Source organism: Oncorhynchus keta, chromosome 22 (genome assembly GCF_023373465.1).
Source record: "Oncorhynchus keta strain PuntledgeMale-10-30-2019 chromosome 22, Oket_V2, whole genome shotgun sequence".
Classification (NCBI taxonomy): domain Eukaryota; kingdom Metazoa; phylum Chordata; class Actinopteri; order Salmoniformes; family Salmonidae; genus Oncorhynchus; species Oncorhynchus keta.
Genome location: NC_068442.1, coordinates 19,209,867 through 19,232,963, shown reverse-complemented (window position 1 = coordinate 19,232,963; position 23,097 = coordinate 19,209,867). Strand labels below are relative to the sequence as shown.

Here is a 23,097-nt window from a genome sequence, read left to right as displayed (position 1 = left end):
TAGGTACCCCCTTATCGTACTCGGTCGGACCTCCCTTTTTCTCCAGAACAGCCTGAATCCTTTGGAGCATGGATTCTGCAAATCAAATTTATTTATATAGCCCTTCGTACATCAGCTGATATCTCAAAGTGCTGTACAGAAACCCAGCCTAAAACCCCAAACAGCAAGAAATGCAGGTGTAGAAGCACGGTGGCTAGGAAAAACTCCCCAGAAAGGCCAAAACCTAGGAAGAAACCTAGAGAGGAACCAGGCTATGTGGGGTGGTCAGTCCTCTTCTGGCTGGGCCGGGTGGAGATAACAGAACGTGGCCAAGATGTTCAAATGTTCATAAATGACCAGCATGGTCAAATAATATTAATCACAGGCAGAACAGTTGAAACTGGAGCAGCAGCACAGCCAGGTGGACTGGGGACAGCAAGGAGTCATCATGCCCGGTAGTCCTGAGGCATGGTCCTAGGGCTCAGGTCCTCCGAGAGAAAGCATACTTAAATTCACACAGGACACTGGATAGGACAGGATAAGTACTCCAGATATAACAAACTGACCCTAGCCCCCGACACGTAAACTACTGCAGCATAAATACTGGAGGCTGAGACAGGAGGGGTCAGGAGACACTGTGGCCTCATCCGAGGACACCCCCGGACAGGGCCAAACAGGAAGGATATAACCCCACCCACTTTGCCAAAGCACAGCCCCCACACCACTAGAGGGATATCTTCAACCACCAACTTACTGGGACAAGGCCGAGTATAGCCCACAAAGATCTCCCCCCCGGCGTCGGAAACATTCCACAGGGATGTTGGTCCATGCTGATGCGATGGAATCATGGAGTTGCTGCAGATTGGAAGCGGTACATTCATGTTGTGAACAGCCCGTTCCACCTCATCCCAGAGATTATCTATTGGGTTTGGTTAGAAACACTGTTCAGATATGGACCAGGCAATGTTTTTCCACTCAATTGTCCAGTGTTAGTGATCGCGTGAGCTACTTCTTCTTGTTTTCAGCTGATATGAGTGGAACCCAGTGTGGTCATCTGCAATAATCAATCCGTGACAAGGATGATGAGTTGTGTATTGCGAGATGCCGTTCTGCACACCACTGTTGTACTGTGCTGTTATGTCTGTTTGTGGCCCGCCTGTTAGCTTGCACAATTCTTGCCCTTCTCCTTTGACCACTCATCAATGAGCTGTTTTCGCCCAAAGGACTGCCGCTGACTGGGTGTTTTTTGTTTGTCGCAACATTCTCGGTAAACCCTAGACACTGTCGGACGTGAAAAGCCCAGGACAGGTGTTTCTGAGATACTGGATCGGGTGCGCCTGGCACCGATGATCATACCACGCTCAAAGTCACTTAGGTCACTCGTTCTAACGTTCTATCGAACAGTAACGGGATGCCTGTCTGCCTGCTTTATATAACAAGCCACGGCCATGTGACTCACTGTCTGTAGGAGCAATCCATTTTCGTGAACAGGGTGGTGTACCTAAAACTGTCCACTGAGTGAAAATCATATGATTCTGTAATTCTCTTTATATCAGACTCAGAGCCTTGTTACAACACTTATAGAATGTACACGTCATTTCTCCCTTTGAAGTAGTCACTAATCTGCATGTGATTAGATAAATGAAAGATGGGTCATACTGCTCACACCAATCCAACCCAGCAAAGTTGAGGAATTGTAAATATTTATTTTTGTGTGTGTTTCTCCGTGTCCACAGAAAAACAGATCCCTACCACTTAAAAAAAAAAGATAATTAATGTTCACATATAAACCCATTGGACCTAATGGTCCCAGTTATCTGAGAGTAACAAAGGCACATATCAGTCAGTCTGTCAGGAGGTCCAGTCTGCTTATGAATACCCTGAATTCTCATCCAGAGTCCATCATGGCAAAGACCAACATGGCTGCAACATTTCTTGCTGTATCACTAGGGTTAAATAAAGATTACATTTGTAAGCAGCATAAACCCATAAAATATATTGCCATATCACTACTCTTGTAGTAATCTCTCTTTTAGTGGTCTTTACATACTGTACTAGTGGAGTAAACTAAATCAATTCCCTTTTCCATCTCCCCCTCATTCTTTCAGTCTTTGCTGTAGTGAAAATGAAAAAAAAAAATCATCTCCATATTCTTCAGTTCAGTTTCTCCTACAGTGGATTACAACAATCTCACATTCATCTCCCTTACAGACTAACTTGCAGTCTTTATATCCTAGACGGAGAAAATCAAATCAATCTCCATCTTTCTCCCTCTCCATCCTCTCACTCTCTGCGGTAGTGAAAGACACTGTAGCCCAGCTCCACCATGGCCCCGACCAGCAGGGCCCAGAGGGGGACACACACCACACTGAGCCAGATTTCCATCAGCCTCTCCAGCCGGGCGCACAGCGTCAGACAGAAGCCCAGCTTCAGCAACATGGCCACTAGGTACCACACCCTCCGTCGCAGGTTCTGCTGGCCTCCACGCGGGTCATAGCCGGGCTTGCACCGACCCGCCATCTTTACCACGAGCATGAGGATGAGGATGGTGTCAAAAATCCATACGGGGAGGAAGATGAGGAACCAGTTCCAGGGGATCTTGGAATCCAGTTTGAGGACCAGCATGATGAGGAAGATGAGGGAGAAGATCCAGGTCAGGAGGACTCTTTGGGCCAGAGACATTCTCATTTAAGGGATGGGGGTGGTGCCCTGGAGGGGGAACGTTAACACTGTGGCACTGGCAAGTCAAGAGTGAGACCAACCTGAAGATAGGAGAGACATACATGAGTGACATACACACCTATGAGTGACATACACACCTATGATGTGAGACAATACCAGATTGTACAGGCTGTGATAGGAAGATATAGCAATGTTGTCCTCCTGGCAATGTTAATTTTTTTGTGGGTTGGGGGCATGCTAAACGTATGCTGTAGGTAGCTAGCATTACCTACTGTAGCGAACTAGTCTCTTCAACGTGCAGTCTGAGTATGCAAGCACACTAACGTTAACTAGTTGACACACTTCTTCTAATGGGGGATCATCATGATCAGATTATCTAGCTTGCGTTGGATACATTGCGATTTATATTTAGTCAAATAAATGCATGACAACAATATTGGTTGGAGAAAATAGCATTAGCTTAACAGCAGTTAGCTAGCTAGCTAAATCTAGCCGAACTCACATATGGCCAACCAACATTCTGCTTACCTGGATCGGAGGATTTGTCACCTAAGTATCTTTAAAAATCCATATTATAGAAAAGCTTGTATTTTATTGCACTTTCCGTTACGATAAAAACGAAAAGTATCTAGGGGATCTTCCGGTTGTCGTTATTAAAAACATTTTTTACCATGCTATTATCCACTAGGATTGGCCATTCTCTGTCAATCATACAAAACAGGCCTCTGATTGAAGGAAAATAAATACGTGATATCGAGCATTACCGTAAAGTACACAAAAGGAGTTCATATTTGTTTAGCTCGGTCAATGGTATAAATTAAGTAAATGCACTAAATATATATATATATTTTTTTTAAGGCAATAGAAATCTGTACTTAGCCATTAGAATTTTTATTCAAATCTGATATCACAAATGAATGATAATTACAACCTTGGATAAAAATGTCTCATTACAGATTGTCAAAAAAAGCTAAGTATTAAAAAACGGTTGAGGTAAAACATCATAAAAAATAGCTTCAGTTAAAAAGCCCTTATTGAAATCACAAGTTAAGTTAAAAAGCTTACTTCACAATACCTAGCTGTCCTAAAAAACGATTTATTTACAGTTGAAGTGCCACACAACACAGTAAATGAGACAACATTAATTATCGTTAACCCTATGTTTCTCATCATAAGTAAACAGTAAACAACAATTACAGTTCAATATTTAGTTTCTATGGGTAATACATAACATGAATGCTTTATGACCTTTGAAAAGAGGATGACAGACTGGTCCCAGAAGTACTTTAGCCAACCTCTCTATCATTGTCACACCATACATGTCATGTTCGGCATGACAGTAAAAAAACACACAGAGGAAGGGGAACATACAGATGGGACAAGCCAGGTTAACACAGATTGGACAGGGCAGGTTCTTAGAATGAGAAGCAAGATGTGACCAAATTACATTCACATAGTGTATTTACTCCAAAAGCTACTTTTATCTTTTCATTTTATGGTAACTGCAGTGCTCTACGTTTTGTAGAAGAAAACCCAGACACAATCCAAGGGCCCACATCCAAGGGCCTACAAGGTATGGCATCATAGTGGTGAGAGTCAAGTTTCAAAACAGGCAAAACATAAGCATCCCAAAAAAGCAGATATATTCAGATCTAATCAAATGCTTAGAAAAGTTAGTTTTTTCTCTAAGTAAATGTTGACTAAAAAGAGGCCTCTTGTGGGGAGAAGTATGGAGTGCACTTAACCATGTCTTTTTAGGTCGAGTTTGCCTCTCGCCTAGCCACTGATCTAAGGTCAGTTTAGCATTTTGCCCCTAATGTCGAAGATAAGATATTTGGGGGGGGCAAGCTACCCATGATTCCCTTTACTCAGTGCTCTGCCTAATCTCCCGACCATATCTCATTGACTCTGAGCAGTGGGGCTGGGAATTCTATGAATATCCCATCTGAATCTAAGTCCAGGGACTCCAGCACCTGTCCAATGACGGTCTCCGGGCTGGAGGATCCGCTGAGTGGAGAGGAGGGGGCAGCCTTGTCCATGTCCGTAAGGGTCATTGTTGCCTCTGTCCCATGGAGGGGTCCTGGGGAGTGCAGGTGGAGGGGGAGGATGGAGGGGGAGGGGAGAGGAGACTCCATGGTTCCTGACAGAGGGAAGGTTGTGGGTTAGAATCAATCAGTCTGGCAAGAGTATTTTCTTATTTTTAATACTCTGGCAACTTTTCCATCCTTCGCCTCTGGAAGTTTCCAGTTTGTAGTGCATGCATAACGTAAACCTAGTGAGGAGGACAGATGACCTACCTCTGAACTGTGGAACCACACAGAGCCTGTTAGCAGAGGTGCTGGAGGTGGATGCGTCGGACCTGGAGGCTATGTCAGCGTAGGCCAGCCCCTGTCCCTCCATGCAGGAGATGATCTCACAGGCAGAGTGGCGTCGGATGCCCCCACTGCCCACCGAGCTGGCATCAGGGTCATACTCTGCCACGGGCGTCAGGAGGAGAGGGATGTTGTAACTCTTAGAACGGACCACAGGGTTCTTAGACGACTGGTCCACAGGCTGCTTAGGCCAGCACCACTGCAAACGCTTCTCTGTGAGGGAGGGGCATAGTGTGTAAGAGAAAGAGAAAAGAAAGCAAAGGAGAGAGAAAACATAGTGGGAGAAGAGTGAACAGCGCAGTGTATGCTTCTTACCCAGCACACAGGAGCAGTGTGCCACGCTGCCATCTCCAGAGTAGAGACCATGGGTGCCCAGGTAAGGAGAGACCACCCTCTGGACCAGAGACTCCAGACGCAGGTAGTCCTCACTCACACCCCGCGATTCATGGACACCCTAGAGGGAGAGAGAGGAGAAAGGTCAGAGCGAGTGCGAGTGTGTGTGTGTGTATGTGTTTGTGAGTGTGTGTGTGTGTGAGAGAGAGAGATAACGAGAGAAAAAACGACTCAAAGATATAAAGGGGAAACATATAAAGACAGAAAAAGAGAGTGAAAGAGAGAGAGAAAAAGAGATCAAATAAGTGAGCGATAAAGAGCGAGAATGAAAGAGAGGTGTACTGTACCTACCTGCAGTATAAGCAGCATCTGTGTGACGGAGGGGGGAATGCGGGCGCGGGGCCGACACAGAGCATCCTCCAGCTTCACACTCAGAACTATGGTGTTCCTGAAGTGGAGCAGAGCCAGCTGTCTCACATTGGGCTCCTTACCCTGCAGACAGGAGAGGAGAAGGGGAGAGATAGACAGAAGAATGGAGCGAAGGGTGAGGAGAGGGGGGTGTAACGTTATGAAAACGTAGCTTTAAATACCTGATAGAATATTCTTATTTAATGTCTGCTGAGAAATACAGAGAGAAAGAGAGAGAGAGAGACAGAGAGATTGAGGGTGAGCAGGTTAGAGCAGCGTCAGGACAGAGTGACATAGAGAATGAGCCAGTGACAGCGAGATGACGGAAAAGAGTCAGGGGATTGATACCTGTACTGGGTGAAAGATGGCCTGCAGCGTATTGAGAACATCACAGAAGAAGAAGTCCCATGTCTCTGCCAGAGAGTCCAGTGACTTCTGACCTGCACACCAACAGGAGGAACAAACCGTCTGCTGTTAGTAAGAGAATAATCTCACAATGCACAGCTGCTAGGGACCTATGGCCTCAGTTGATTTTGGCGTGTTAAACACAGAACATCACAGACCCTGACAAAGGTAATGTAAGCTTCAGTTCAACTCTTCTTCTTTGGAGTACTGACTGCTCTCTACTGTGTCACTCTGTAAACACATCTACTAATATTCAATTAACAGTGAGACACCCCAAATACCTTCGTAGAATCTTATTTTGTCCCGTAGAATGACCATGCCCTTTGTCAGCAACTGGTTCTGAGGGACAGAGAGGTTCAATGAAACAACTTGATATTTGATAAAAATGATATTATGGCGCAATCAGAAACAATCTATCTATGATATTATTTCACCATTTAACAGAACCATCACTTACCTGGAGGTATTCTGTGAAAAACGACCCCAGCTCGGTTTTCAATAGGTATCTGAGTAAACAAAGACAGGAGTTCAACCACTAGAGCTATAGGGTACATTTGACTAGTGCAATACACTGATAACAAAAAACAGGCAAAAGCTTCAAAACCAACTATGTAAAATTAGATGATAGCATATTATTGGTTAAGTACATGTATATTACTGTGTAGAATGTACAGTACATCTCATGTAACTGCATGGTATCTGGGTAAGTGCAACCCAGCTTTCTCTTTTAAACGTACTGTTCATGTTTGTCTCCAGTGGTATAAGTACATGTTGAAACAGTGTTAGGAATAGACCCTATGATTGACTCAGCTCTCCAAGTGTGTGATGCGTGTGATTTCAGTTGTTTACTAGGCTATAATGGAGGCTGATATGACAGAACTGATGGCTCTAATGTCAGGTCTGGAAAGATAATGAGACATCTGGCAAGGCCACATGGCTTCACACACACACACACACACACACACACACACACACACACACACACACACACACACACACACACACACACACACACACACACACACACACACACACACACACACACACACACACACACACACACACACACAAATGCCATGTTAGCAAACCAGTGTGTGTGTGTTTGTTAGTTAGTGTTTAGAACTCACCTGACACCTTCGTTGAGGACATAGAGTTCATTGTCAGACAGACCTTTCTTCTGGAAGACGGCAATGACAGCATTGTGGATGCTAGTGAACACGCACACACACACACACACACACACACACACACACACACACACACACACACACACACACACACACACACACACACACACACATCAACATGTACTGTTTAGATTACATTTACCCATTAGATGATAGTTCATATTCATACAAATGTAGAATCTTAATTTGAACGTGTTTGCTAAAGCAGGAAAACAAATGTGAGTTATTATATGGATTATAATTAACAAACATTATTGTAGGGGTTGATGTATTTTTCGTAAGGGAAATTTTAAATGTCTAAGTGGAAATTATAAACTTAAAATACAATACATGTTTTACAATTCCTGCATTGGAGTAAAGTTATCCTGCAAGAGGGTGATCAAATGAAGTTCCTACATCTGTAACAGGCACAGACTACATGCATGGTCAGGCTGCAGCATACCTGTTCCAGGTAGCGTTGGCCCCGGCCCTCTTCTGTTTCTCTCCTCTCTCCTCCGGTGATCCCTTCTCACTCTTTCCCAGTTCACTGAGACTGGGGGAGCTCATCAACTTCAGCCTGTGTAGAGTCCTCATAAAGGCAGAGAGGAAGGGAGAGAGAGAGAGACGGCACACTAAGTATTGAACTAAAGCAAAGACTAGAGACTGAAATACTAGAAGAGAATGAAAATAGGGGAGTAGAGAGAGGGCATGTGAAGAGAAGAGAAGAGAAGAGAAGGAAGAAAGAGTGCAATGTGAAAGAGGGAAAGAGAGACATCTGGCATCTGGTCGAGGCAGAGACCAGAGCAGAAGACTGAATGAGAGAGTGAGGAGAAGAGAGAGAGAGGAGAAGAGAGAGCGAGAGTGCGAGAGAGAGAGAGAGAGAGAGGAGGAAGGAGGGGCTATCAGAGCTGTCCTTTGCAAGGGGTGGGCCATGGTGTGACTTTACTCTCTCTCTCTCTCAATTCAATTCAAAGGGGCTTTATTGGCATACAAAACATATGTTTACATTGCCAAAGCATGTGAAATAATTAAAAGTGAGAAGAAACAAATTCAACAGTAAATATTGCACTCAAAAAGATTTTAAAAAGATAAAGACATTTTAACTGCTATATTATCAGCTATTTACAGTGTTTTAGCAATGTGCAAATAGTTGTAGCACGAATAATGGGGGGGGGATTAACAAACAGATATATATTGGTGGTATTCATAATGTTGTTTGTGCTCCACTGGTTGCCCTTTTCTCATGGCAACGGGCCACAGATCTTGCTACTGTGATTTCACATTGTGGTATTTCACCTAACAGATATGGGAGTTTATCAATGTTTGATTTGTTTTCAAATTCTTTGTGGGTCTGTGTAATCTGTGGGAAATATGCATATTTAATGTAGTCATTTGGCAGGAGGTTAGTATGTGCAGCTCAGTTTCCACCTAATTTTGTGGACAGTGGGCACATATCCTGTCTTCTCTTGAGAGCCAGGTCTGCCTATGGCAACCTCACTCAATAGCAAGGCTATGCTCACCTACTCTGTACATAGTCACGGATTTTCTTAATTTTGGGTCTTTCACAGTGGTCAGGTATTCTGCCACTGTGTCCTCTCTGTTTAGGGCCAGATATCGTTCCAATTTGCTCAATTCTTTGGTTGAGGCTCTCTCTCTTTCGCTCTCTATCTCATATACACACATACTACACTGACACTCCAACACACACACACATACTACATTCGCTCTCACACACACACACACACACACACACACACACACACACACACACACACACACACACACACACACACACACACACACACACACACACACACACACACACACACACGCACACACACATACAGACACACACACACACACATACACACACATATATATTGACACCCTACATACACAAACACACTTTCACATACACTGCTACTATTCTGTTTATTATATATCCTGATTGCCTAAGTCACTTTTACCCCTACCCACAGGTATATGATGTACTACCTCAATTACATCAACAACCTCGTACCCCTGCACACCTACTCGGTACTAGTACTCCTTGTGTACAGTCTCGTTATTTCCTTTTATTTTTAGCAAATAGTTGTCTTACTTTTTAGCTCTGCACTGTTGGGAATGGGCTCATAAATAAGCATTTCACTGTAAAGTCTACACCTGTTGTAAATTACATTTGATTTGATGACAGTGTCTAAAGAAATTCTACACCCCCTTGAACTTTTTTCACATTTTGCTGCTTTAAATCCAAAAGGGATTAAATGTGACATTTATCCTATAGATCTACATAACCTACTCCGCATTGTCAAAGTAAAAGAAAGTTCTAGAACATTTTCCAAATTCAGAAAAAATAAAACTGAAATATCAAAATTGGAAAAGTCTCCACTGCGCTGAGTTAGTACTTGCTGGAAGCACCTTTGGCAGCCATTACAGCTGGGAATCATGTGGAGTAAGATTTGACCAACTTTGAAGAACTCTTAGGGCAATATACACAACCGGTCAAAAGGTTTAGAACACCTACTAACTAATTCAAGGGTTTTTCTTTCTTTTTAAAACTATTTTCTACATTGTAGAATAATAGTGAAGACATCAAAACTATGAAATAACACATATGGAATCATGTAGTAACCAAAAAAGTGTTAAACCAAATCAAAATATATTTTATATTTGAGATTCTTCAAAGTAGCCACCCTTTGCCTTGATGACAGCTTTGCACACTCTTGGCATTCTTTCAACCAGCTTCACCTTTACTGATTTTCTTTTTTGTCTTGAAGGAGTTCCCACATATGCTGAGCACTTGTTGGCTGCTTTTCCTTCTCTCTGCGGTCAGACACATCCCAAAGCATCTCAATTTGGTTGAGGTCAGGGGATTGTGGAGGCCAGGTCATCTGATGCAGCACTCCATCACTCTCCTTCTTCGTAAAATAGCCCCTACACATCCTGGAGGTGGGTTGGGTCATTATCATGTTGAAAACCTAATGGCGTATCGCTGCAGAATGGTGTGGTAGCCATGCTGGTTAAGTATGTCTTGAATTCTAAATAAATTACAGACGGTGTCACCAGCAAAGCACCCCCACACCATAACACCTCCTCCTCCATGCTTCACGGTGGGAAATACACATGCGGAGAACATCCGTTCACCCACATCGCGTCTCACAAAGACACAGCGGTTGGAACCAAAAATCTACAATTTGGACTCCAGACCAAAGGAAACATGTCCACCAGTCTAATGTCCATTGCTCATGTTTCTTGGCCCAAGCAAGTCTCTTCTTATTATTGGTGTCCTTCAGTAGTGGTTTCTTTGCAGCAATTCAACCATTAAGGCCTGATTCACACTGTCTCCTCTGAACAGTTGATGTTGAGATGTGTCTGTTACTTGAACTCTGTGAAGCATTGATTTGGGCTGCAATATCTGAGGCTGGTAACTCTAATGAACTTATCCTCTGCAGCAGAGGTAACTCTGGGTCTTCCATTCCTGTGGCAGTCCTCATGAGAGCCAGTTTCATCATAGCGCTTGATGGTTTTTGAGACTGCACTTGAAGAAACTTTCAAAACTGTTGAAATGTTCCGTATTGACTGACCTTCATGTCTCATGTCTTCATTTCTCTTCGTTTCTCTTTGCTTATTTGAGCTATTCTTGCCATAATGTTGACTTGGTATTTTAACATATAGGGCTATCTTCTGTATACTCCCCTACCTTGTCACAACACAACTGATTGGCTCAAACATAAGAAGGAAAGAAATTACACAACTGTAATGATTAAAAAGGCACACCTGTTAATTGAAATGCATTCCAGGTGACTACCTCATGAAGCTGGCTGAGAGAATGTCAAGAGTTTGCAAAGGGTGGCTATTTCAAATATAACATATATTTTGATTTGTTTAACACTTTTTTGGTTACTACATGATTCCATATGTGTCATTTCATAGTTTTGACATCTTCACTATTATTCTACAATGTAGAAAATAGTAAAAAGAAAAGAAAAACCTTGAATGAGTATGTGTTCTAAAACTTTTGACCGGTAGTGTATATCCATTGTTTTTATAAAAATTGCTCAACCTCGTTAAATTTGGCTGGGAATCATTGATGGACAGCAATATTCAAACTTTGTCTCAGATTTTCAAGCAAATTTAAGTCAGGACTGAGACTAGACCACTAAGGAACACTCAACACGTATTGGAAAACCATTCTGTTGTGTCTTTGGCATTAACATTTGTTTGCTTGTCTCGCTGAAAAATAAAACTATCCCAAGGTTAGGTTTTCAGAAGACTGAGGTGGGTTTTCCTCTAAACTGGGCTTTGCTCCTTTCATATTGATTTTGATCCTAACAAACCCCCCAGTCCCTGCCGATGACAAGCATACCCATAACATGCCACCACAATGTAATTCTGCCCTATGACACCCATCAATTTCTTTGAAGTTTCCAGTTAGTTCCATGGTAGTTGTACCAATCAGATTGTAGGGCAACTCTCTGTAGCGCCATCTGCCATCCACTACATAAGGAATGGGGCTATGGGTTGATTTCAGACTGGCTATAGCTTTATGACCAACCTCATAAGAGGGCTAACTAGAAGGCACATTTTGAATGTTAATCCTTTGAGTTGATCCTCACCTTCTGATTGGATGATGATTGCTGTCAATATCAGGGCTTGGGGGCGGGGCTGAGAAGGTGGTGAAGTTGAGTGACAGGGGTCGGGGGGAAGGGCGAGAGCTGTGCCTCCGACGGAGTCCATCCAGCATCTGCCAAAAGAAACATTGAGAAAACAACAACATAAAATTCATCAACACAATTAACTGCAAGAAAACCTTGACTCACCAGGGTCTTATTATTCAGGTTGGGTTCAGGTTTCAAAGTGACAAATGCTCAGAAAGAACCGTAATATACAGAACAGGCATTTCTCTTCATCATGCATAATAGGAACTTGATTGTGTCTGTCAGCTCTATATTTTATAGATTATTATTATGTCACAGCAGCTAGCCAACCAGGAAACATTGGGCACATGGAAAGAGAGAGAGAGCAGTCCAAACCACAGTGAACTCTGAACAGCCTGGTATTGGATGTTCTCTCTATCACTGGATACTGTTGCTGTAGCAGCCTGTCATTTGAGAAGTGTAACAACAGTGGTATTTTGAAATCAAAAGGGTGTTTAAGGCTAACTCACTGCTAACTCAAACTCATTCAGTCTACATGCACGCACACACACACGCATGCACACACAATAGAAATACAAGGGTTAGTTTTAGTTTACAATATTTTGCATGCGATGTGTAATTCCATTGATAGTATGTCAAGGTGTCGTCCAATGATGTGACAAATAATACTAGGGCGCCATCAGCTGGTTATTGGGAAAAACTACACTCTAGGCGCTCTGTTAATTTAACAAAGAGTATCAATAAAGAGTTGTTTTGATCCTAAAAACGTCATGCAGTGGGCATATCTGAGACTAAAGGAAATTAGAGATACATTTCTTCCAATATTACACAGGTCTAATGCTACACAATAACCAGGCCTCATTGTTGTGTCTGCACGAAGGATATTGGTACATAGGGCTGTTGCAATTTGTAACGACATTTCCTAAAAAAGACATAGTAATTTTGTAATGATTGAATAGGAGCCTACAACCCAATTAAAAAAAAAAAGTCATTCACTCAACTAACAAATCCTACTTCCAATGGTACCATTTACTTAATGTCATACTGTAGCCTAATAATTGTGACTGGAGATTACAATATGCAGATTAATCTAATAAATAATAATAGGAGGATCCAAGCACGGCTGTCCAGAGGTTGGGGCAATGTGTGTCAGACTATGAACATGTCAGGTGTGTATTCCCTTTGTATGGCAGGCTTGTGTTGTTGTCTCTGCGTAAACTGGTCGTTGGAGCAGACGCAGACTCCACACACACACGCACTCCCTTCGGGCTGTCTGCCCCGCATGCCACGCCAGTCTGGGTATTCATTTGGATATTCTGCATTTGTTCTTGCGGAGCGGCTGAGGTCCCCTTTCTTCCATAACAATCTAGAGATCGATCGCTTTCATTTGAAAACGAGGGCATTTACCTCGTTAATTTATGAGAACCCCGAGACTACATAATAATATCCTTGCTTTATACGATATTTGATGTGTACAGCCTACACAAAGGAAATATATTCCAAATATATCCCCATCATAGAACACGATGGCCATGTCACAGGGAGGAACGTAGCCTACATTACAGTGCGTACGTGGAGTAGACAACTTTAACATGTGCTACAGGATATGCAAACAAACTAGCCCATGTAAACAATGCGACAGTAGACTATCTTAGATTTCCCAATCAACAGACGCCCATACCTTAAAAATTAGACTATAAATAGCCTACCCGGTAGGCTATCATTCAAAGTTCACTGTACACACACATCCATAGCACGCTACGTACTCACCGTTCTCTCTCCTGATCGTGTTGCTTATAATATAATGATATGGATATCATATATGGATGATCACTAGCATTGATGTATAGCCTATCAGCAATAAACACCATAGTCTATCTCAATGTTGATTCCCAGTCTGCACTGACCAAACAGCCATTGGGGTGCAGATGTGGGGTGCGCCAGCGACCTATGCTGCGGGAGTCATTCCATGAGCATGCATGCTCGCCCCCGTGTTGTTTTGACGAGATCTGATCCACTGGACCAGACGCCTTGCGTGTTTTGCGTCTGTTGGTGCTTTCAAGACAACTAGGAAACGCGGAATCTCCGGGTTTAACTATACGGTTTTTTTGCGTAGAGAATATCTATTGGTAAATTCAGACATTTTTCAAGTGGTAACGAGTTGGACATTTCCGACTTTCCCGTGTTATAAGTTGCCTTGAAAGCGGCATGTGAGCGTGTACGCGCGTTTTGGTGTCTGGTGTTGTGGGTGGACGAGATAAACGCTCTCATTCAAGCAAGGAAGTTGTAAAAAGGAAAAGAAAGATCAGGATGCGCAATTTCAATTAGGCCTATATATGTTTATATTATATTTTACAGCACTCTTCACATTCCCCTTCCGGAGAGCTGAATAGTTTTGAATTAGACTAGTAACATAATTTTTCCTAGTTACACAGTTACAGGCTGTAACTATTTACCAGGGGTGGAAAAGGGACCCAATTGTCATACTTGAGTAAAAGTCATGATACCTTAATAGAAAATGACGGAAGTAAAAGTAAAAGTCACTCAGTAAAACACTACCTGAGTAAAAGTCAAAGTATTTGGTTTTAAATATACTTAAGTATCAAAAGTAAATGTAATTGCTAAAATATGCTTAAGTTTCAAAAATAAAAGTATACATCATTTCAAGTTCCTTATATTAAGCAAATCAGACGGGACAATGTTTTATTTATTTATAATTTACGGATAGCCAGGGGCACACTCCAACACTCAGACATAATTTACAAACGATGCATTTGTGTTTGATGAGTCCGCAACACACACACACACACACACACACACACACACACACACACACACACACACACACACACACACACACACACACACACACACACACACACACACACACACACACACACACACACACACACACACACACACACACACACACACACACACACACACACACACAGCTCTCATGGCAAGATTCTCTTGGCTATCAGGCTACATTCTTGTGAGCTTCTGTAGCCTAGATGTAATGTGCAATTCACATTTTGATTATGACCACTATCTCCCCATAAAGTCCTGACTAATGAGGTTAGAAACATGCTGCTCTATATCCAGCATTGACCCCAATCTCACCCAGTTTAAGCACAGCAGAGAGGGCTCTCCTCTGTGCCATCTGTCACATCATCATGACACGAATGACGGGGGTCACTTTAGTGCAGCCAGTTGGCACAAGGTTGGGCGAGAAACTGCGATTATAAATATTTTTATTTTGACAAAGGTTGAGGTTATTTCTTTTTCACATATACAGCTATCTATGTGACTGAAAACAATGACATATGAATTAATGATGATGATGATGATTAATTTAGGACATGAATGCACAAATCCTAACATCCTTAAAAATATTGTACAAACCCACTTAACTCGCGTATGACAAATGAACCAAGCGGGGGGTTTGGCTAGGGTAAAATTCAGGACGGGTAATGGCGGCTTGTAGAGCACATTTTTTTTGTCTACATTTTTTTGTCGACACGCAACATGGAGACAAATTGAAGATACAATAACCATTTGAACAGTTTGTTATTACAGCAGATGAAGTGGATTTGTGTGTCTTGTGTGTGCACATGTATTTTATGAGATACCCTGTGAGAGCAGTCATGACCAAACCCATGCAATGTGAAAAAAGGAAATTATTTGGCCATGTGTCAAGTGTATGTAGATGAGAGGAGTATCGTATGCTGCAATTGTGCACCTGAATTTCTGTAGTGCCCTGTTAGGGTGAAGGAGACGCAGCTGGCAAGAATAAGGGCTGTCCATCATGTGTCCTGTCCAGAGGTGGTGAGAAGAGTGGAGTGACGTTAAAGAAGTAATGGTAGTAGGAGTAGAGACACCAGATGATGTTCCTTGTCAACAGAGGGATCCTGACATGTTGCATGTTATGAATTTGGACTTTGTAGCATGTATTACATTGGTTATAAACTGTCCCGCGCAAACAGAGAGGAAATCAGAAAGAATAGTCATTGTTGTGAGTGCGGCTGAGCGTTTTTTTGGGACTCAGATTCTACAGCAGAGACATTACAAGGAGACTTGTAGATAGATGAATGCTCTGTCCTCACAGGCGCCTGAGAAGGAGTGAGGTGGTTGTTTTACCACCCCATACAGTAGGTGGCGGCAATACACCAATAGGTTGTAGTCTGCCATAAAACCTTAAAGAAGAAGAAGATGCGTCACTCAAACGTCGACTCAGGGGCAAGCGGGAAATACAATATTTTGTAGCTAGCTATAAGTTAAACACGCTCTAAACTAAGGTAATTTACGGAACATGTCTTAACTTTCCAACGTTTGTGAATAATACAGCTTCACCTCATAGCTAGCTAATTTGTCATCGGCCAATGTATGCCAAAACAACTGCTAGCCAATTAGTTATAGCGAGCCAACTAGTTAACGTTAGCTAGCTAGACACGTTCCAGAAATGAGCAGTTTGTGTCAAAGCGATAGCTACATTGTAACTATTCAAATCAAATTGTATTGGTCACCTACCTACACAAACAACATGGTTAGGTGTTATTGCGAGTGTAGCGAAATGCTTGCTTATTAAGGTCAAAGTATCGAGTTAGTTTTGCAAACTCTGCGCACTTCGTTATGTCAGCATTTACATTTTCTAACGGTACGTTGCCTTTTTGGACAGTAATACAGCTGGATACGTTTTATTAGTCGTATGTACTGGATACACATGGCAAACACCGTCCAGCGAAACGCTTACTTGCAGGGTCATTCTCGACACTAACAGTAAGAAACACATGTATAACAATACGAACAAAGTAACTGGCTCAGTAAGAATAGAATACACATTGAACCACAAGTAGCTATAATGTTAATACAGGAAGCACAGGAGGTTGGTGGCACCATAATTGGGAAGGACGGGCTCGTGGTAGTGCATCTTTCAGGGGCGGCAGGTAGCCTAGTGGTTAGAGCATTGGGCCAGTAACTGAAACCTCGAGCTGACAAGGTAAAGATCTGTCGTTCTGACCCTGAACAAGTTAGCCCACTGTTCCCCGTCTTTGTAAATAAGAATTTGTTCTTAGCTGTCTTTCCTAGTTAAATAAAGGTTAAATAAAAACAATGGCTGGACCGTTATTAGTGGAATGGTATGAAACAAATGGTTTCCACCTGTTTGATGTAATTCCGTTCCAGGTATTATTATGAGCCGTTCTCCCCCCACAATTTAATGCTTAGAGACTGTCAGCTTGTGGCCGTGGGTCCTTTATGATGCTGCGGGCCTTTTACAGCCACCATTTCGAGGAGATGTCCTAGATGGGTGAGAGCACGGTCCCAGTGATGTACTGGGCCGTCTTCACCACCCGCTGGAGGACCTTGCAGTCGTGGATGGAATAATTCCCATACCAGGCCTTCATGCAACCGGTTAGGACTTGATTGACTGTCATACACTTTTTGCAGCACCTGCCACAGTATTGATAAACTGGAGACTGAAAATATGCACCATGATACAGAGGAGGACAAGAGCAGCCAAGCTTTCAACACGCGCTTCGGGCAGGTAGGTTTGTGGTGCATCTCAGTAGTCTAAAGTGGCTCCAAATCCTCTATCCTTTCATGTAAACACTGATGTGAAAGAACTGGACAAGGGAATTCGTCATCCATCCTTTGTTTTCAGATCAGTTAAAGCTGCAGTATGTCACTTTCTGGGTGACCCTACCAAATTCACATAGAAATAGAGATCTGCCATTCTCATTGAAAGCAAGTCTAAGAAGCTGTAGATCTGTTGTGAACTATTGCTATGCTTCTAACTAAGTTTAGTTTTAGCAGCTTTTACTTTAAAAGTACTTCTGAAAGTACTATATTTTAGGTTATGGAAAATATATTTCACAGTGGTTTAGATAGTGCAGACTATAAATAATCATTGTACTATGCTTGTTTTGTCACAAACTGAAATTAGGCAAACTTAGAATTTTAGTAGTGGTTTCTGCATAGTGTATCTTTTAAGATGCAAGATAAGAAAGACTCTTTAGACTATAGAAAATACCTTAGACTTTTTTATCCATCCAAATGGATAAAAACAGTGTAGAACACTGACCTTTTTGCTTTAAAATGGCAAGCAAACCTCAACCAAGACTTTATCTTTCCAGTATAACTATACTGCAGAGGAGTACCAGGCAGTCCAGAATGCACTGCGACAGAAGCTGGGACCTGAATACATCAGCTCCAGGATGGCTGGAGGGGGCCAGAAGGCAAGGCCAAGTCACACAAACTCTTTTGTTGTTGAAAACAACTTCGAATTACATCCTAATCCACCCAAGAGAAAACTAACCAATAAGTACACACTTCATCATCAGCCTTTACTCACTAAAACGCCCGCTTGGAACTAAAGACAGTGTTGTTCTTGTTGCAGGTGTGTTACATCGAGGGGCACCGTGTGATCAGCCTGGCCAATGAGATGTTTGGATACAACGGCTGGTCTCACTCCATCTCCCAGCAGAATGTCGGTAGGAGAGCTGGAGCATCGCTAGCTATTAAACCGTATATTTAGAAACTTACTTCTGTCTTCAGTGTAACCTTTATTATTTATTTATGACCCACTGGGTACTGTATATGAATGTGTCAGTGTAATGCACAGTCACAACACAGCAACGGACTGTCCCCTCACAGACTTTGTTGACCTCATCAATGGGAAGTTCTACGTTGGAGTCAGTGCGTTTGTCAAAGTCCAACTGAAGGTGGGTGATGGGCAGAGAAGTCAACCATTGTTATTTAAAATCTACAGTGCCACTGTTGGCTCTTCCCAGTTTTGGAAGTGTGTTTCAAGGGAGGGTGCAATGAGTTGTGTGTTGTTCGGCAATGCGGTGCCAACATTTGGTTTTTAGGTTTACCCATTAAATAGTTGGGAGCATCTATAGTACATACAGTGGGGCAAAAAAGTATTTAGTCAGCCACCAATTGTGCAAGTTCTCCCACTTAAAAAGATGAGGCCTGTAATTTTCATCATAGGTACACTAAACTATGACAGACAAAATGAGAAAAAAAATCCAGAAAATCACATCGAAGGATTTTTAATGAATTTAATTAGCAAATTATGGTGGAAAAGGAAGTATTTGGTCACCTACAAATGAGCAAGATTTCTGGCTCTCACAGACCTGTAACTTCTTTAAGAGGCTCCTCTGTCCTCCACTTGTTACATGTATTAATGGCACCTGTTTGAACTTGTATCCGTATAAAAGACACCTGTCCACAACCTCAAACAGTCACACTCCAAACTCCACTATGGCCAAGACCAAAGAGCTGTCAAAGGACACCAGAAACAAAATTGTAGACCTGCACCAGGCTGGGAAGACTGAATCTGCAATAGGTTAGCAGCTTGGTTTGAAGAAATCAACTGTGGGAGCAATTATTAGGAAATGGAAGACATACAAGACCACTGATAATCTCCCTTGATCTGGGGCTCCACGCAAGATCTCACCCCGTGGGGTCAAAATGATCACAAGAATGGTGAGCAAAAATCCCAGAACCACACCGGGGGACCTAGTGAATGACCTGCAGAGAGCTGGGACCAAAGTAACAAAGCCTACCATCAGTAACGCACTACGCCGCCAGGAACTCAAATCCTGCAGTGCCAGACGTGTCCCCCTGCTTAAGCCATTACATGTCCAGGCCCGTCTGAAGCTAGAGAGCATTTGGATGATGCAGAAGAAGAATGGGAGACTGTCATATGGTCAGATTAAATCAAAATAGATATTTTTGGTAAAAACTCAACTCTTAGTGTTTGGAGGACAAAGAATGGTGAGTTGCATCCAAAGAACACCATACCTACTGTGAAGCATGGGGGTGGAAACATCATGCTTTGGGGCTGTTTTTCTGCAAAGGGACCAGGACGACTGATCCGTGTAAAGGAAAGAATGAATGGGGCCATGTATCGTGAGATTTTGAGTGAAAATCTCCTTCCATCAGCAAGGGCATTGAAGATGAAACGTGGCTGGGTCTTTCAGCATGACGATCCCAAACATACCGCCCGGGCAACAAAGGAGTGGCTTCGTAAGAAGCATTTCAAGGTCCTGGAGTGGCCTAGCCAGTCTCCAGATCTCAACCCCATAGAAAATCTTTGGAGTGAGTTGAATGTCCGTGTTGCCCAGCAACAGCCCCAAAACATCACTGCTCTAGAGGAGATCTGCATGGAGGAATGGGCCAAAATACCAGCAACAGTGTGTGAAAACCTTGTGAAGACTTACAGAAAACATTTGACCTCTGTCATTGCCAACAAAGGGTATATAACAAAGTATTGAGAAACTTTTGTTATTGACCAAATACTTATTTTCCACCATCATTTGCAAATAAATTCATAAAAAATCCTACAATGTGATTTTCTGGATTTTTTTTCTCATTTTGTCTGTCATAGTTTAAGTGTACCTATGATGAAAATGGATTTAACAAGTGACATCGATAAGGGATCATAGCTTTTACCTGGATTAACCTGGTCAGTCTTATGTCATGGAAAGAGCAAGTGTCCTTAATGTGTTGTACACTCAGTGTCTATAGTAGCATATGTACAACTTTTGTTTTTTTAATACCGTTTACTCTCTGTTAGCATCGCTACAATTTTGGGTGTGTCAACTCACACTTTTTACTATAATGTATTTCACACACTTACTGTATTACTAAGTGTGTTTGGTGTGTCTCTCTCCCCATAGGACGGGTCGTTCCATGAGGACGTTGGCTACGGGGTGAGCGAGGGACAAAAGTCCAAGGCCCTGTCACTGGAGAAGGCCAGGAAAGAGGCGGTCACTGATGGACTGAAGAGAGCACTCAAGTACAGGGGGAGACACTACACTGAATGTACCATGAACTACTTTTTACTGTGCGTGTGTTGGTGTCTGAGTTTGTTATAGTTCTGATATTTGATCCCCCATTCTTCCAGATGTTTTGGAAACGCCCTTGGGAACTGTATCATGAATAAAGAGTACCTCATATCCATCAACAAGATCCCTAAACAGGTTAGATACTGTTCCTGTCGACTGTCATTTACATCCATCCACCCTTTCCAGTGTTCACTGTCTCTGTCTCTCCCAGCCTGCTCCCCCTCTGGACCCAGCCCAGACCAAGCGTTCTGACAATGAGCCATCAGTGGAGAAGGCCCGGCTGTCTAGCTTGGCCCGGTGGGAGAGTGCTGGGCCTGGGTCAGGGAGGGCACCACTGGAGCAGCCCAGGGCCCACAACCAGGCTCCCCCAGGGGAGCACGGGGACAGAGGGGGAGCCAGGACCTTTCTCTCACACACCCCTACTGCTGCCTCTGGACCAGTAGCCCCCTCAGCTCCATCAGACAGTGAGAACAAGCGCTGTAATCTTGTCAGGTGAGCAACAGCCAGATGACTAACTGTCAAACCTTTCTTGTGTATTGGTTTTATTAGAGGTGTCTGTCTCTAAATTTCCTCCGTGTACCCAAACTCTTACCTCTGTTCTTTCTTATCCTCTCTATCCCTCACGTCCTCCCTCCTTCAGGTCTTTATCAGATGTGGAGGATCTCTGTCTCTCTGACGCCCACACAGACCCCAAGCAGCAGAGGAAGCTCAAGCAGCAGCAGCTGCAGCAGAAGTTCCGCCAGGAGATGGAGGCGAAAAAGCTCATGCAGGGACAACCTCTGCTCCAGCTCAAGACAGAGGGCCCAGACACAGCTATTGCACAGGCACCCAGTGGAGCTCATGGTAAGACAATAAGCAAGCAAGAAAATACAATATTTTGGAGGACCGGTGCTTGACTTGGGCAGGAGCTCACCGGAGCTGAGTACCGGCACCTAAAATATAAACAGTGCCGGTACCCAAAATGATTTCCGGCACCTATTTCAGGCCAAGTCGTGCACTGTGGAGGACCATAAAATGTGTTAGCAAGAAATGTCCTAAGTTCTGTTTTAATGCAGTATGGCGTTTTTCTGTTAGCCATGTTCTTTGACTGTGGTTGTTCATCTTGTACTAGTGTTGCCATGCTCTTTGGGAATGGGATACCTCTCTCCTTCCAGGTAGGTTTAGCACCCCTGACCAGGGACAAAGACCACCATGGCTTACAGCACACCTAGTGGACACAAAGAACCCTGCAGCAGGGATGAGTATCTTGCCAGTACTGTAAACCACCACCAGGGGGCTCAAGTAGAAAGAATGGGAACTACTCTGAAAATGATTCAGATTACACATATCTACAATGTCTTGCGGAAATCTACCTCCCTATGCTGGCATCTGTTTCATGTGTACCTGAATACTGTGGCTGCTTCTAGTTGTTACTGTTCTAGGGGCTATAAAATCCCCATAGTGTGACAAATATACTGGATATTTGTTAAAACACTTGTCATCGTTCCCCCAAGATAACCCAGAGCTGTGGGACTTCACTCTTGACGGCATCCAGGAGTTGGAGGCCCCAGCAGGTGGACCTTCATCAACATCATCCTCGTTACGACCCAGCACGCCAGGGGGTAGTCACCAAATGCTGACCCGCAGTAAGACCCCTCAGAGAGGGGCTTCACCATCCCTACGACCCCCCGTCAGGCCCCACGAGCCCCCACCACACGGCCAAGTACAGGGGGGAAACCAACCCCAGTATCACAACCAGCACCCTAGGACATCTGACAGGACAGGTGAGACTGGGTAATGAATGAGCTGCTTTAAAACAGTGGACATCATTAACCCTGGTCCTGGGGGACTACTGGGCATGCTGCGTTTTGTTTGACCTTAACTAACACATCCGATTCATCAACACCTTGATTAGCTGAATCAGGTATTCTAGCGAAGTACCTTCAATTTAACCAGTTTGAGAAACATTCTTGTAATTGGTACAGCATTTTCTAGATTATTAATTGCCTTTTCTTGTCACAGGTGAGGCATTCAGCCCATCTCGACCAGGACAGTACATGAAGAAACGCAAGCTGGACACTTGAGAAAAGGCTTTTTCACTCACCTAAAAGCCATTTTACCAACAAGTCTTCATTTTTATTTTAATTGATATGGGCATCTCTTCTTGCTGCTAAATGTAAAGAATTGTTTATGGGTTTTGTAAATAAAATGAGGGATTTCTGTTTGCCTTTCAAAAAACTGGACTATTTCTCTGACTTGT

The 23,097-nt window shown here is 43.1% G+C and overlaps 3 protein-coding genes across 3 annotated transcripts; 1 reads left to right on the top strand and 2 right to left on the bottom strand.

Annotated features, from left to right (window-relative positions):
• Positions 1–1,665: 1,665 nt before the first annotated feature.
• Positions 1,666–3,366, bottom strand: tmem60 (transmembrane protein 60). Its single transcript, XM_035756183.2, has 2 exons — positions 3,190–3,366; positions 1,666–2,741 (listed from the first exon to the last, which is right to left on the bottom strand). Exon 2 carries the CDS (start codon positions 2,665–2,667, stop codon positions 2,263–2,265), a length of 405 nt encoding a protein of 134 aa, XP_035612076.2. The 5' UTR covers positions 2,668–2,741; positions 3,190–3,366; the 3' UTR covers positions 1,666–2,262.
• Positions 3,367–3,536: 170 nt separating this feature from the next.
• Positions 3,537–13,991, bottom strand: prr5a (proline rich 5a (renal)). Its single transcript, XM_035756181.2, has 11 exons — positions 13,774–13,991; positions 11,962–12,089; positions 7,809–7,934; positions 7,307–7,387; positions 6,637–6,685; positions 6,461–6,518; positions 6,123–6,214; positions 5,718–5,858; positions 5,349–5,487; positions 4,959–5,246; positions 3,537–4,801 (listed from the first exon to the last, which is right to left on the bottom strand). The coding sequence occupies exons 2-11, from the start codon at positions 12,087–12,089 to the stop codon at positions 4,542–4,544; spliced, it is 1,362 nt and encodes a 453-aa protein (XP_035612074.2). The 5' UTR covers positions 13,774–13,991; the 3' UTR covers positions 3,537–4,541.
• A 2,189-nt stretch (positions 13,992–16,180) lies between these two features.
• Positions 16,181–23,080, top strand: rad52 (RAD52 homolog, DNA repair protein). Its single transcript, XM_035756180.1, has 11 exons — positions 16,181–16,301; positions 17,452–17,548; positions 18,138–18,239; positions 18,401–18,494; positions 18,658–18,725; positions 20,691–20,809; positions 20,918–20,993; positions 21,070–21,350; positions 21,499–21,701; positions 22,352–22,621; positions 22,860–23,080. Exons 2-11 carry the CDS (start codon positions 17,489–17,491, stop codon positions 22,919–22,921), a joined length of 1,335 nt encoding a protein of 444 aa, XP_035612073.1. The 5' UTR covers positions 16,181–16,301; positions 17,452–17,488; the 3' UTR covers positions 22,922–23,080.
• Positions 23,081–23,097: the final 17 nt, after the last annotated feature.